General features: G+C 43.5%; 1 protein-coding gene and 1 long non-coding RNA gene across 6 annotated transcripts in view; one reads left to right on the plus strand and one right to left on the minus strand.

Moving 5' to 3' along the window:
• The window catches only part of LOC119876816, an 89,229-nt gene that overhangs the window by 44,298 nt on the left and 28,943 nt on the right, over positions 1 to 15,988 (plus strand). The window contains exon 2 of the long non-coding RNA XR_005366950.1: positions 4,961 to 5,050. This is a non-coding gene — a long non-coding RNA (uncharacterized LOC119876816). The remainder of the gene's footprint in view (positions 1 to 4,960; positions 5,051 to 15,988) is intronic.
• LOC119875795 (protein FAM205C-like) lies at positions 7,750 to 14,259 on the minus strand. 5 transcript variants are annotated; one of them, XM_038552685.1, is made up of 6 exons: positions 14,039 to 14,256; positions 13,503 to 13,548; positions 12,914 to 12,971; positions 11,803 to 11,909; positions 11,449 to 11,661; positions 7,750 to 8,296 (listed from the first exon to the last, which is right to left on the minus strand). In XM_038552685.1, the coding sequence occupies exons 1-6, from the start codon at positions 14,180 to 14,182 to the stop codon at positions 7,836 to 7,838; spliced, it is 1,029 nt and encodes a 342-aa protein (XP_038408613.1). In that variant the 5' UTR covers positions 14,183 to 14,256; the 3' UTR covers positions 7,750 to 7,835. The 5 variants fall into 5 exon arrangements, with proteins under 5 accessions (XP_038408613.1, XP_038408616.1, XP_038408612.1 ...); XM_038552688.1 differs by lacking the exon at positions 11,449 to 11,661 and having other exon boundaries at positions 14,039 to 14,257; XM_038552684.1 differs by having other exon boundaries at positions 11,449 to 11,909; positions 14,039 to 14,255.

Raw genomic sequence — 15,988 nt, forward strand, 5'->3', positions numbered from 1 at the left:
CTATATCATTTCAAATGACTTGAGATCTTGTTTGGATTCTGATATTTTCTTGTTAAGGTTTTATTTAAAATTTTTTGCCTTTGGAGGGGAAAATGTGGCTAGGAAAGGAGCCATATCAGGTAAAAAGAACAGAAGTGCTCTTCGAATCTGTGGTCAGGTTTGGAAAGTGTTGGGGTGTTTTTCTGGGAGGGAGGTGTGGAGGGGAATGGTGGATTTTTTTGGTTTCTTTTACCGATAGATGTCCAGTTTAATTCATTGAAATTCCTTTAAAGACTGTCTCCCAAAGCCACTGTAATGGCATGATTAATAACTGAGATAGCTTAACAGTGATTCTTGTTATCCTTATAGAGAATAATGGTTGTAGCAGGACTACAGTGTATTATGAGGCACCTGTAGTTAATTTGCTGATACAATATTAATGAGTCAGTTCACTTAAAGTATACTCCTAATTGGTTGGCCTTTGTTCAATAACTCTTATTATGTTGTCTGAAAAAGCATGTAAAAACCAAATAATTACCACTGATTTTACTCTAGGTCTTTGAATAAGTGTTTCTCAATTTTTTATTTTTTATTTATTTTTATATGTATCTTTTTATTGGAGTTCAATTTGCTAACATATAGTATAACACCCAGTGCTCATCCCATCTAGTGCCGTCCTCAGTGCCCATCACCCAGTCATCCCATCCCCCCACCCACCTTCCCTTCCACTACCCTTTGTTCACTTCCCAGTGTTAGGAGTCTCTCATGTTTTGTCACCCTCTCTGATTTTTCCCACTCATTTTCTCTGCTTTCCCCTATAATCTCTTTCACTATTTTTTATATTCCCCATATAAGTGAAACCATATAATGACTGTCCTTCTCCGATTGACTTACTTCACTCAGCATAATACCCTCCAGTTCCATCCACGTCGAAGTAAATGGTGGGTATTCGTCATTTCTAATGGCTGAGTTATACTCCATTAAATCTTATGAGTGTTCCCTAAAACTTCTGATACAAAAATAAAAAACTTCTGATATAATTTCTGGGAGGGGACTTCCCCCAAACTATTTACAGAGCTGGTATCTTCTGTGTCGTCCCAAGAACCAAAAAGATACTATAAACCTCTGCTGTTTTGTAGTTTACATTACAAAAAAAAGGGGGGGGAGGGCAACATGTAATATTTGTCCTCCAAATATAAATATGTATATTCTAATTGATATGCTTTTTAAATCCATTCATTTCTCCTCCTCTTCCTGGAATTTATTAGAGACAACTCTCACCTGCCCAGGATCCACCCACTTCACCATTTAAGAATCATTGCTCTAGATTTTGTATTCCTGTTGAGGTTGTTTCCACATTTAAACCTCTAAGAACAATGCTGTACTAAATACTCTTTTATATATATTCACAGGTCAAAAAGGATCAGCCAGCTTCTCATATAGAATATGGGTTTTTTTCAGCCAAAGGTATATTAGTAGCTGTCCATCTCTGTTAGACCTTCCAATTACACAGACTCTTAAGACAAGATTGAGAATTCTGTTCTTGCATCACAGAAGTCAAGGGGAAGGCTTACCTTATACTCCACAATGTTGTTTTTGTCTTTTAGGGGTAATCATCTTTAAATCAAGACAAAAATGTAGTTCTGTAATCAAAAATGTAAAATTACCCTAAGGCTATGTTTCTCAAATTGTAGGTCCAGACTCTTTGGGAAGTCATGAAATCATCTGAGAGAGTCACTATTAGGACTATTTTAATGAAATAGGATAGAGAGGTTAGAAAATACCAGCATACATCACATGTAGTTAAAGTAGGATTATTTCACAAAACTTTGGATTCAGTTCTAGATCTATGAACACATGTTTATAACTGTGTAAATTTATAGGGTCACATCATAAGCTATAATTCTTGCTATGAGTCACAGTAAAAAAAAAATTAATGGGGCGCCTGGGTGGTTCGGTTAGCATCCAAGTCTTGATTTCAGCTCAGGTCACAATCTCAGGGTTGTGAGATTGAGCCCTTCATTGGGCTCTGTGCTGGGTGTAGAACCTACTTAAAATTCTCTCTCCCTTCCTCTCCTTCTGATCCTCTGCCACTTACACTCACTCATGCTGTCTCTCAAAAAAAAAAAAAAAAAAAAAAAGAAATAAAATTAAAAATTGAAAGACTTACCACAAAAGGTTTCTGAGGAAGTGTGGCCTTGGAAATAATAATTGATCATGAGGAAGGTCCACAGTGAAGGTTTGTGTGTCCAGTTTTTTAAAAGACTTTATTTAATTATTTGACACAGAGAGAGAGAGAGAGAGAGAGAGAGAGAAAGCGCAAGCAGAGGAAGTGGGAGAGGAGAAGTAGGCCTCCCACATAGTGGGGATGCCAACATAGGGCTTAATCCCAGGACTCTGGGATCATGACCTGAGCTGAAGGCGGACACTTAACCAACTGAGTCACCTGTAGGGACCCCTGTTTGTTTGTTTGTTTTTAAAGATTTTATTTATTTGGGAGAGCAAGCAGAGGGATGGGCAGAGGGAGAGAGTATCCACACTGAGAATGGAGCCTGTCATAGGGCTTGATCCTAAGACCCTGAGATCATGACCTGAGCCAAAACCAAGAGTTGGTGGCTCAACAGACTGAGCTACCCAGGCACCTTTTAGTTTTTTAATTTTTATTTTATTTTTTTATGATTTTATGAATTTATTCATAGAGATGCAGAGAGAGAGAGAGGCAGAGACACAGGCAGAGGGAGAAGCAGGCTCCATGCAGAGAGCCCGAAGTGGGACTTGATCCAGGGTCTCCAGGATCATGCCCTGGGCTGCAGGTGGCGCTAAACCACTGTGCCACCGGGGCTTCCCCCCTTAGTTTTTTTAACATATTTATTTTGGAAAGAGAGTGTACATGAGAGAGCACGGTGTGGGGGGGGGGTGCAGATGGAGAGAGTCTCAAGTAGACTCCACACTGAGCACAGAACCTGACCCAGGGCTTGATCTCACCACCCTGAAATCATAACCTGAGCCTAACTAAACCAAGAGTCAGAAGCTTAACCGACTGCACCATCCAAGCACCCCCTTACTTTTTTTTAAAGATTTATTTATATGAGAGTGTGTGTGTGCGCGTGTGTATGCATGAGAGCGCAGCGCGGAGGGGCAAAGAAGATTTTTTAATTAATTTTTTTGCATATAGTTGACATATAATGTTACACTAGTTTACATTATACAATATAGTGATTCAACAAGCTTATGCTATGTTCACCCCAAGTGTAGCTACCATATGGCCACATACATTGCTATTATAATATCCTTGTATTCTTTATACTCTATTTCCCACTCCCTTCATCCAGTTTGCCCAACAACCCAACCTCCTCCCCTTAGGAAACCATCAGTTCTCCGTATTTATAGGTCTGATTCTGTTTTTTTTTTTAATTTACTTTTAAAATTCCAAATATTGATGAAATCATATGGCATTTGTTTTATTCTTCTTTATTTCACTTAGCATAATACCTTCTAGGTCCATTCATATTGTCTCAAATGGCATGATCTCATCCTTTTTATGGCCACATAATATTCCATTATATATGTGTGTGTGTATGCTGCATCTTCCTTAGGAATTCATCTATTAATAGACACTTAAACCGCTGAGCCACCGGGGCTGCCCAAAATCTATTTAATATTTTTAAAATGAGACTGTAATGTGATTATTCTTGTAACTTGCTTTTTTCACTACTATGTTCACATATTACTATCATCCTTCCAGGCATTCAGCCTGGACAGTGAGGGGCAAGTTGAGGCTGGTGACGGGAAGTTAGGCCAAAATAGAGATGAGGCTGTGGAAAGGAGGATGACATTCAGAGGATGTGGGAACTTAGGAGTAGGGGATATTTTACCCAAAGACTTACAGAGTAGAGAGACTAGAATTTTGAGCCGACAATCAAAAATATCTGAGCCCATGATCTAAGTGTCTCCAACAGGTTGGGAATTGGAGTAGGGTAGGGAGTTTCAAGTCATGTTCATGGAATCCTGGTCCCTTGCTGGCAAGAGGCTGGCATAACAGAATTGCACCACGAGCAAGGAGATGAAGTCTCACACACTCACTCCTGTGCTCGGAATGTTCTATGATCTCCCTGCCAGAGTGGAATGAGCAGGGACAAAAGTCTAGCAATTGTGGTCAGCTGCCTGAAATTTCCATTATAGAAAACTACTGGTAGAGGGTGGGGACCTGTAGGGGACCATGGGAAGGACCTGTTCCACCTAAGCCAGGATGTGTGCACATTAACCTTGGCTTTTCACCTGATGCTGCTGTGACCCTTCTGAGGGACATTCTTTCTCCTGGGCATCTTCCTGCATGGCTCTCTGCCCAATTCCCACTAGGCAAGGGAGGATGTGCCTGTCACAAGACCTCCAGTGATCTCTGGGGATGCTTTAGGAAAACACCTGGAGGGTGTTGGCTCAGCAGGCTTGGGCCTTGTGCCTCCTCACCTTGAGGGCTACAACAGGGGCTGGACCCCCATCCCTTAGGCACAGAATCACCATTCAGAGGAGGGACACATTCATGCTTCTTCCCATACTGGCTTTTTTTTTTTTTTTTCATCCTGCTAGCAATGGACACATTGGGTTCTATCAGTGGAAGAGAGTCCTACCACCACCTCTTGATTGAGGGGATGTTGAGTCATTCTGGATTTCCTTACAAATTAGTGGGGCAGGAGTATCCCATAGTCCCCCATACCACATATGTCTCATAGGGAGACTACAGCACTTTACTTCCTTTAGCTCTTGCCTCCTGTGAGCTAGGTCAGAAGGTGGGAATACAGAGGTTTCACCTTCTGAGAAATAGAAGGTGTCCAAACAGAGATCCATACCTTCCATCCAGGGCAGCCTCTGTCTTTCTGCTAGGTCAGCTATGTGTGATTCTGTGATAGAGGGGAGGAGGACAGGGAATCAGGAGTTCACTTTTGAGATCAATATTGGATATCCATGTGTTTATTTTCATTAGGCAATTTGATCTACCCATGAGATCATGATTGGCATAGAGGCAAGGCTGTGTCTTGGCGACTGTTATGTCTATCATAGCTCCTGGAAGACAGTAAGTACTCAAATATTTTAACAATTCAATATAAGATGTCTTTCAAGGTCATTTTTGTTGTAATACCTTTACATGACCCCAGGGTCCTCCTCATCCTCTGAGTACTTCCTCCTGGGGCAGGACCCCACATACTATAGCACTCATCACACCCATGTAATAATTTTTCTCTCCCTTGGCCTAGTCTCATAGTTCATGGTTTTAAATACATCTATCTATCTATCTATCTATCTATCTATCTATCTATCTATCTTCCCCTTCACCATCATCATCATCACTACCTATGTATATCTATTTATTTAGTTGTCTATTTGTCTGCCTAAAGCCTGGGCCCTACCATGAACCCCAGGGTCATATGCTCCAATTGTTTAAGTTTTATATACACTTGAATGCCCAATATCTATCTCTGTATAAAAATGAACTCCTGATTACCAGTCCTACCCAATCACACTTATCACCCACTGCAGTCCTAATATTTCTCATATCAGTATAGATAACTCCATGTTGCCAGAAGTTTAGGCCACAAACATTGGTGTTATCTTTGATTTTTAAATGTTTTCTAACTGTCCACATCCAACCTATCAGTAAATGGATATCAGTATCCTTTTGTCTCTACTTCAAAATGTCCAGCATCTAAACACTTCTAGTCTCTGCTGCTACTATTACTGGAATAATCTCATAACTAATCTCATAACTAATGATTCTACCCAAGTCTTTACCTCCAATACTGCTGTTAGCAACTCAGCCTAAGTGATCCTTTAAAACAGAAAGCAGATCTAAGAAGACGCTCTAACAGCAACTTCCATTTCCTCAAAAAGTCAATTCAGTGTCTTTGCAATGACCTTCTAGGCCTTACCTCATTTAGCCCCTTTACTGCTCTTTGTCCTCCATTAATCTCCCCCTTAATGATTACTCTGCTTCAGGCTCACTGTCCTTCTTCCTTGGAATAGCTCAGGCATGCTCCAGCCTCCAGAAAGTTTATGTTTCTGACATGAAATTTCCTCAGTTATCCATGTGATTTACTCTCTCATCTCTCTAGTCCATGCCCACATTTAAATAAAAGATGTTATTTACTTATTTGAGAGGAGGACGGAGATAGCGACAGAGATAGTGAGAGAGAGCACAGAGGTAGAAGCAGACTCCCTGCTGAGCAGGGAGCCCGACACAGGCCTTGGTATCAGGACCCTGAGATCATAAACTGAGCTGAAGACAGATGCTTAATTGACTGAACCACCCAGGTGCCCCCAACTCCATAATTTTTAGTGAGGCCTGCCCTGAACTCTCTATCTACCTACTTATTTATTTTTGAACTCCCTATTTAAAACTGCACCCACCTAAGTCTTCCCCAAACTTCTTACCTCTTATATATTTGGTCATCTTCTACATACTATATGTTTTTTTACTTATGCTTCTTTCATCTTCCTCTCTAGTACCATCAATGTAAGCTCATTAAAGGCAGATAATTTTTTCCTCTTTTGTTCATTGCTGTATACTCAGTGCCTATACAAGTGTGTGGCAAATAGTAGATGCACAGTATTAGTTGAAGGAATGAAAAATGCATGAGTGAATACCATCCATTCTCTATCTTGGCATTCTCATTCTGATCCCGCAAACATCTTAATGTGCTTTTGATTATTATAGGTACTTCTCCAGCAAGTTACTGTTCTTTCCATGGTATGCCCATTTGTTTGACACCATACATTTGTACATTTTACTCTCAGCCTGGGGAAGCCCAGAGACTCCCTACTTCCCTCCTGACTAACTTCTTATCCTTTGAAATTCAGTCTACATATCACCTCTTCTAGGAAAACTTCTACTGAACCCCTTCCCCCTGCCAAATTAGGTTAAGTACCATCCTGTGTATTTTCACCTACTTCCTCTAATCAGTCCTTATCACACTGCTTTTAGTGACTTTTTACTTGACTGTCTACTCCATAATTCCATAAGCTCAATGGAGGAAGGCCTGTGTGTTGTTCACTGTTGTGTTCACCTCATGTTTTCTGGCATAGTATCTGGAACATAGTAAGTAGTTGAAAATTTGAAATGTTGCATCTAAGACTCATGTCAAGGACATTTTTATTGTGATCTTTTGGGAACCTTCTCTTCAACTGATCTTCATTCTAGGAGACATTTATCCCATGCAACTGAAAGGCAACGGGTGTCAAACTGGCAATAGGCCACGCGAAAATCCCAGATGGGTTAGCCCTTTTTAAGATCTAATCAATAACAACACATTGCAGAGAGGCGAGATTCTCTCATATGCTTCTGACACATGTCATATTATCTGTGTGCTTTTATGATTACCAAGGATGGAACAACTGTGACACTCACCTAAAAACTTCCCTTCAGACTGCTGGCATACATAGAAGCTATTGGTAAATTGTTCCCATGGACCAAAAATGTACTGGCCGCTACTTCTTATACTATGATTATGCCTACATTGTTCCTCTAGGGCCCATAGATGCCATGGGAAGACATAATAGAATTCAAGCCTGGTGCACCTTCAGTGCACTTTGGGCAGCGGTCTTCCTTCTTTGCTCAAGCCCCCCTCTCCAAGGTCCAGGGTAGGGCTGAAAGAGTTGTGTGGAATGCTGACCTATTTGAAATATGAGTTTAAGCTCCTATAGCATATGGGAAGTATTATTTACCTTCTCTACTCTCTCCATCACATATAACCTTGAAAATAAGGAGGCACAAACAGGTGGTTCTTTGCTCAGAGGCAAAGAGTATATTTGGAGAGGGTCCTGCCTCACCTGGACTTTAATGGAAATGATGATGACAGCCTTTTTCATGGGGATGCAGAGGAAACTAGGAACTCCTTTTTCCTGCACTGCGTTTTTTCTTTGTGTAGACCAGTGCCTTCTGCTGAGAGGAGAGCTGAGACCTGGGGTGGATTTTCTGGTTGAGTGGCACAAGTCAGCTGAGGACAGTGCTTGGAGCTGTTATGAGGAAGGCACAGCAACCAGGAATGTCTGGACTGAAGGGATTGTTGCTTGAGTTCATTGTCTAGAGACTGAGGAGCATCAAAGAAGGTCATGCTCTCCTCCTCTGTTTTATTCTCCAACTTGGCTCCTCTCACAGGGTGTTTGGTGAGGGGTGGACTCTTCTCAACCTTTTTTGTCATGGTTTTGGGCACTGTCTCATCCTTAGAGAGGAGAATGGATTCTTTATGCCTTTGACCTTTCACCTCGGGGTTAATCCAGTGTGGAAAGTGCTTCATCTTATTTCCCAAGCCACCTTCTGCAGCTTCTGGAAGAATGGGATGAATATGGGCTTGTGAATATGGACTGCTTTTACTAGACCCTGCAGGTCTTACCCTAGAAAGTGTGACTCTATGAATTTAGGCCCTGTAAATTTTGGATCTCAAGAACATGGTCACTTTAAATGCTGGACTTACAAAATTTAGCCCAGCTAATAATGGCCCAGTAAGCTGGTCATGTAAGGTCTGGTCCATTAAGCTCTGGTGACTCCAGTTTTGGCATTCTGAGGAATCCTTGTTTGGGTGAGGTCATTCAGATTAACAGCCTTACAGACCATTCTCATCTGGCATTTTGACCCAAGGAATCTAGGGGATACTCTAGGAACTCAATGTAAGGGAGAAACTGGTGAAGGGCTGCGAAGGATCTTGTCACCTGAGAGGATGGAAATGGTGGCTCTGCAGATCCAGACAGATCCTTGCTAGTTCCAACTCACTCAAGGCAACCATCTTAACCTAACTCAAATTCTATTTGAGAAAGATCCTAGAGACATTTGGTTTTGAGGAATCTTTTTTTTTTAAAGATTTATTTATTCATGATAGAGAGAGAGAGAGAGAGAAAGAGAGAGAGAGGCAGAGACACAGGCAGAAGGAGAAGCAGGCTCCATGCCGGAAGCTCGACGCGGGACTCGATCCTGGGACTCCAGGATCGCACCCTGGGCCAAAGGCAGGTGCTAAACCGCTGAGCCACCCAGGGATCCCTGATCCTAGAGACATTTGGGAAGTCAAGGGCTCTGAGGGTTCTATTTATAAAAGTCCCTTCTGGCCCCTGAACCACAGCAGAGTATATGTTCTCTCTGGCTGGAGACAGCCTCAAACCTGCACCCCCTTGTCTATGATTCTCTGCTACGTTAAGTTTCCCAGAGTCCTCTATTTTCTCTGCTGGGGCAGGGAGTTGTCCTTACCTTTGCAGGGGCTAAGGGATCCAGGGCTTCTCCAGGCTCAGCTTGTACACACTGGCCTGCAGCTTAATACAAAGCACCTGGGCCCCTGTTGTTTCCCCAGGGGGTTGTGAGATCTTGGAGGCCCAGTGGGAAGAACCATGAGGACTAGCTTGCTTTATGTTCTCCTCACTGCCTCAATTTACCTGCAAGCTATTCTCTAAGGTGGAGCATTCTAGAACACATGGGATGATATCTGGTGGGATGGTGGAGATTCTGGAGCAATATTTTCCCCAGGTGTTTAGATTCTGAAGGAGTCCTAGGTACAGATACTCCTTGGGACAACCATAGTTTGTTCCTGGACTCCTTTATCTTTATAAGACTTCCCAAATGTATCTCCAGGAATTTCTTTTTCAGGTAAAAATTCAGTTTGGCCAAGATAGGTATCTTGAGTGATGAGGGGACTGCAGGATGTCTGGCTCTCTAGAGGCACCATCTCCATTCAAGTGTACTTCAGTCTGGAATGCTTGCCCACTATCTGCACAAGTCTCACTGGCATATTGAAAGCCTGCGGCAGGACTTTCACATTGGTGTTTAGATGATATTGAGCCATAGGTTTTACTGGGCCCCCAAAAGACCCAGGCACACTTTTGTGATTGGAGATTGGCTAGTTATTGACAGGGCCATGGCCTTGGAGAAAGCCACATAATAAAAAGCTGGAAGGCCTGACAGTAAGGCCAAAACTCGTCTCCAGTTTTTCAGTGGCTCCTTGAGAGCATACCCGGGCAGATGCTGGTCAAGATGATCAGTGACAGCATCAAGTGAAGCTTGTTACTTCTGTCAAGGCCTATCAATACTGAGGATGTTGCTTTATGATCCATGTAGGGGCTAATAGCCACCTCCATGTCTAGGGACTTACTTTCTGAGCACGAGGGAACCAAATTCCTGTCAAGGCCCTTGGAATGCTGCAGACCTAATGATTTGTAGTCCTAACAGCTGCAAATGTGGGCAGGAACAAATGCCCTAGCACATCTTCCCATGCTTGTAGTCACTGTAGCTCTGCAACATTGCAGTAGCCTGGGCAAGCAACTGTAGACCAGCCCTACTGCCACGATGAATCATAACAGGTCGATATCCCCACTGGCCTTTAGGTCTGCAAGCTAGGGGATACTCATACTGGCCAGGGTGCTGCTCTTGGGCAGGGGCTGCTGGTAAGCAGGGGACAGGTGCAACTCTTTGGACTGATATATCTTCTGGGACAGGCTCTCACAATAATTAATCAACTTGCTAAATCAACTGCTTCTGAAAGTAGAACTCTAGCAGCTCTGGGTATGTTCCAGGGAAATACCACCTCTCTCTTGAAGACTGAAATGGGCTTCTCCTAACAGGTCCCTGGGGACAGGAAGAAACATGTCTCAGGGCTTATTTTATATGGTTCTCTGCCTCTACAGAGATTTCTGGGCAACAGCTGAGAAGTTCCACTGAAAATGTGACTGCCTTTCCCCTGGTGCCACTCTAAGGCTTCACACTTGGCCAGAGAAGGAAATGAGATATTGATATGGGTTTATTGTTAATCAAATGGAGAAGCCCAAATTTGAGAATGTGGGAGAAGGTGGGGCTAACTTAAGTGGAGGAAATTTTAGACAGAGATTACAAAGTAGTTATTGAACAAAAAGGGACTGGGGCTCCCCTTTTGTGGAGAGATCTTTATTGGCAGACCAGGACTCATTGTGCAGAAAATAGGAACCATAGAAACATAGCTAGGTTTCTGCTGTAGATAGCACATTGAGGCCTCAGTGGATCCTCTGGTCAATGGATGGAGACCACTTAGAAACTGAAGTGTAGTAGAGGGTAGAGCTAGAGCCATGAAGTTTGCTATTTACTTGCAGTGGTACTTGCTCTGGGTTCATAGTGGATCTTTCTATAACTCAGAAAGTTTGGGTAGAGTGGCTCAATCATGAACCCAGGTCAGAAAGATAGCCTATATTTTCAAGCGAGACCTTAGAGGTGACATTATGATGAACGAAATGGTTGTTTTTCCAGGCTTGGAAAACATTTGGACTATGTGTTATAAGCTGCTATAGGAACTCTTCTAAAGATCTTAGCAGCCCCCTCAGGTATAGAAATGCATGCATTTATATACATGTACTTAGATACCTCAGGGCATTGGGGAAATAGGAACATGCAAGGCAACAGGGTATTTTAGCTTCATGAGCTCTGAAATCAGGGAAAGAAAGAGAATCAGATATTCAAGGGCAGCTGACCTTGTTTCTCCAGCACACATACAGGGTAGCTCTTCCTCTTGTCCTGCTGATTCACAGGAGTCCTAGTCTCCTCACTTGAAGAAGACAGAGCTCCTGTATCCCTGGACACATCTGGCACTTGATATCCCTTCCTTCGCTGGAGGCATTCACCTTGGATATCTTGGATGCTGACACTGGTCGACTGGGCAGCTGACTGTGTTAAGCATTTCTGATCTGTTAATTGTGACTTTGTAGGGGTTACAGATGGAAGTGAAAGAGCTTTGGAGTGCAGGGAACCCTGACTCTGCTCCAAAGAGAGACAAGAGGAGCCCTGCGATGGCCCCGATGAAGAGGGAGAGGTCAGGGTTTTCTCACCTGACAGCAACTGCTGAATCTCCAGAGCCACAGCATTGCAGATGGGGCAGGAAGGATCTGCACACAGGAGCCGCCGCACACTTCCCTCCTTAGGAAGCCAGCCCTGGCTAGGAAGGGAAGACGGCAACCGTTACTGATGGACTGACACCTGCCTCTCTGAATGCGTGTGACCTAGAGATTTGGCCCACCTTCCCCTAGTCCTGGAATCCCAGGGCATTTACCCATCTCCTTTTCTTCCTAGGAAAATGCCATTGGCGAGTTATGTTGGGCTGGGTTGGACTGAGGGCTGGAGCTTGTTAGGCAAGGTCTCAGACAATGATGGAACCACAGGCCATGAGAGACACTGGGAGGTGGGGTGCATTTACTGTTGGTCTGTGTTGAGAAGCTACACCAGGAGAAGGGAACCAGGCAGATGTGGGGAGCCAATGGTTGGCTGAGGGGCAGCACCAGGAACATTACCAGGGGGAACCTGCGGTCAGTCTCTTCTGGAGCTAAGAAGGCCACAGCCTGGCATTCAGTATTTCTAAGCTGTGGAAAATATGGTCTTTGTGGGAACTCTGCATTGTGGGGACTATGGGGTGTCCCAGTTCCTGTACATAGTATCTCTTGAGAGCCAATTCCCTTCCTTAGAGATTTTAGGAAGAGGATAAGATGACGGACTCCTTTCTGAGGGCTGTCCCAGGAATTGGCCTCCCTGAAGACAAAACCATGGAAGTAATGTCAGCAGGTTCTATGGGTCTGCCCTTGAATGGTTGCAACAGGAATAGGACAATGGTGATTTATTTATATATGCATTTATCTATTCTCTTGACTGGATAACTTGTCTTGTGGCTGAGTGCAAACTCATGTAGAGTCTTCAATGAATTACATACTAGCAAAATCCTGACTTTCAGGACCACTGTGAACCTAGCCTAGAGCAAAATCGGGAGACTCCCTGTCCTGAGACACCTGATCCCCCTCTGCCCTGGCAACTCTCTCAATCAGTGCTCAGCATCCACTGTCTGACTCCCTCTGGGACATTTTTCCTCTCTTGGTCCCTGCCACAGGCCAACCAGAGAAATCGTCCCAGGCCAGGCTGGGGATTTGGAGAATACAAAGAGCAAGTGATCACCTTCTCATGACAGAGAGCAGCTGCCACGGCTTATCAGCTTCTCGGGACAGTCTCTTGCCTGAGAAACCAAGAGACAGTGTTAGAAGGAATGAGAGGATGCAGGGACCTCCTATAGGAAGCTAAAGGCCTTTAAGTAAGAGGAGGCTGAAAAGCACAACAATCAATGCTCTATGGCACATATGCATTACAACTTAACCCACTGCAACATGCTGTCCTAGACCTCATTTCATTTGATCATCACAGCCACAGTGGGAGTGAGGCAGGATCATGAGATGCCCATTTCATGGATCACAGACTGAGAGATGAAGTCATTTCCACAGGGTCATAAAACTAGTAAATGACACAGCTGAGGGCTTCTGTCCTATATTTTTCATTCTCAAGGGCAGGTGTAAGGTAGAGAATTTTGGAACATTCCCAGGCTCTGATTTCCCACCCAAGAACGTGTTCTGGGAGAAATTGTCAACTGAGGCAATTGGAGCCTTCAGTGGTTAGAGCACCTGGTTACTGGCTCCCAGGTTCATAGGAGGGACAGGAATCAGGGGAATCTTGCCCATAGTGAGGGGAGTCTGAGGAGAAACTAGGACTTTACCTCTTGATGTTTTATCTTTAGCCCTTTGTCTGACTCTCCGGTGACACTTGAAAACAAAATAGTTAGAGTTAAGCCAGGGCACCTTTTACTTTTTGCGTCTAAAATGAGACAAAGTAATTAAGTATTTCCCAAACTTCTATATTCCAATTTTATATACTTTCCTACCATTCTTTTCTTTACCTTATGTCTTTTCACCCATCATTTCCCTTCTCTTATTATTAATTCATTTTGAGGCTCTCCTATACACCATACCTCTACCCCCATTCCCTGAACATGTTCTGTGGGAGATCAGAATGAGACAGGAGAAAAGAGGAATAGATTAAAGGATAAGGGGTCTAGTACCAAGGGATTTTAGCTATCCAAGGTCCTGAATGTCTCCCAAACCGGTAGTAAACCCAAAATTGGAGCTATTCTGAGATCCATGAAGAAACCCCCATAAAAAAAAAAGTAAGGGTAAGGGTAACAGGAGAAATTAAGGGAATAAAATCTTGTTTGAGGCTTAATCAGTTCAGTCGTGATCATTGTGTGTTCCCTACCCGGCAACAGCTCCTTTTAGGTCCCAACCTTAATTCTTGGTGGCTCTTTTTCACTTGCCAAATAATTAATGCAATAATAATGATGGAGCCATAAGTGTATAAGGGATAGCCAACATCCCACAGAAGAAAGGTAGGGCTCAACATAATCTAAGCCTCATTAGCCATCTCTCTTCCTAGGCTTTCAGGGACTTGGAACCTAATGCCTCCAAATTCTAGACCCTGTCATCTCTGCCTCACAGGAGATGGAACCAGATCACCAGACTACATCACAAAGCTCTCCTATTTCCAAAGGCATGCAGAGCATCAGAGGCCTTTATTTGTCTAGGAGAAGCTCATGTGATTCAGTGCTCAGATGAGGATGTCTGATTGTCTGTACGAGTTGCAGAGCCTGGGCCCTAGAGGTGCCAAGGTCATGGCAGCATATACTCTTTCATGCTCTGTTCCCTATAACGTGATGGCTTAACTCTCTCCTTTAGACAACAGTCTGGCATCTATCCTTAGATATGTTAGTCTTTATGTACACCCTATAAGAGAGAGAATGGTTAGGTCAGAGGAACTCCATGAACATGCATTATCTTGTTAAGTGTTAGAAAGTGAGGATTTTGATGTCATAAGCAATTGGTGGTCAGTATTAAGAGGTTCAAGAAAAGGGTCATGTCTGATATGTCAAGGAAAGGATACAGCTGCTGTCTTTTAAAATAGCTTTCTGGGGCAGCCTGGGTGGCTCAGTGGCTTAGTGGTGCCTTCAGCCCAGGGTGTGATCCTGAGACCTGGGACCCCAGACCCCAGGATCATGCCCTGAGTCAAAGGCAGATGCTCAGCCACTGAACCACCCAGGCATCCCAGGGCAAGCTTTTTCCTTTTCAACCTCAGTTACCCACCACACCTATGTCCACTGATTCACATATTAATGTTAACTTCATGGCCCATGTCGACATTGTGAGATGGCTCCAGTACCTTAGGACTTCTGAATTTCCATAAGTTCTTGCCCTGATGATAGTGGTCCCACACCTCCAAAATTCTTTAGCTCAAAATCTGAAAGTACTATTTGGTCCCTCCTCCAGCACCCTGTCCATCACCAGACAGGTATGGTGAGCACTCAATCTGTGTTCATCACTAAAGTGGGCAATATCAAAGGCACAAAGACATTGAGTTGTGTTATCTGCCTGCTCTGAAGACACTTAAAAACCTAGTTATAGGGATGCCTGAGTGGCTCAGTAGTTGGGCATCTGCCTTTGGCTCATGGCGTGATCCTGGGGTCCGGGATTGACTCCCACATCGGGCTCCCTGTGAGGAACCCACTTCTCCCTCTGCCTATGTCTCTGCCTCTGTGTGTGTGTGTGTGTGTGTGTGTCTCATGAATATATAAATTCAATCTTTTAAAAAAAATTTATTTATGAGAGAGAGAGAGAGAGAGAGAGAGAGAGAGAGAGAGAGAGGTGGGGGAGGGGCAGAGACACAAGCAGGCTCCATGCAGGGAGCCTGACACAGGACTCGATCCCGGGTCTCCAGGATCATACCCTGGGCTGAAGGCAACGCTAAACCACTGAGCTATCCAGGCTGCCTCAATAAATAAAATCGTTTTAAAAAACTGTAGTTACAGCTGACACGTTGTTGTGTTTCGGCGACAGGCAGGCAGACAGACAGGCAGACGTAAAAAACTGTAGTTACAAAGAGAAGAATGAATCAAGAATCAACCTTATTAGGGGTTGAGGGAGGGGGAATTAGGGAGTTATTATTCACTTGGTACAGAATTTCTGTTTGGGATGATGAAAAATTTTGAAAATGGATAGTGGAGATGACTGCACAATGATACATTTAAAGAGTGTTAAAATGGTAAATTTTACGTTAAGTATATATACCCAATTTAAGAAACAAAAGGCAAAAAAAAAACCCATTACCAATAATTAGTATGAGATCTTTTTTACTAACTTGAAGGAAGAATACTCT

This window comes from Canis lupus, chromosome 11, assembly GCF_011100685.1.
Source record: "Canis lupus familiaris isolate Mischka breed German Shepherd chromosome 11, alternate assembly UU_Cfam_GSD_1.0, whole genome shotgun sequence".
Taxonomy (NCBI): Eukaryota; Metazoa; Chordata; class Mammalia; order Carnivora; family Canidae; genus Canis; species Canis lupus.

Bases quoted from the DNA above. Each gene is read 5' to 3' on its own strand.
- LOC119875795 (XM_038552684.1), bottom strand. From the start codon at position 14,182: ATGTTGAGCCCTACCTTTCTTCTGTGGGATGTTGGCTATCCCTTATAC. The intron at 11,910-12,913 runs GTGATCACTTGC...TTCCCTTCCTAG, and splicing joins CTGCTCTCTGTCATGAGAAG to CCAGGGCTGGCTTCCTAAGG. The intron at 8,297-11,448 runs GTCAGCTGCCCT...CCATTCTTCCAG, and splicing joins ATGTGTGCTGGAGAAACAAG to AAGCTGCAGAAGGTGGCTTG.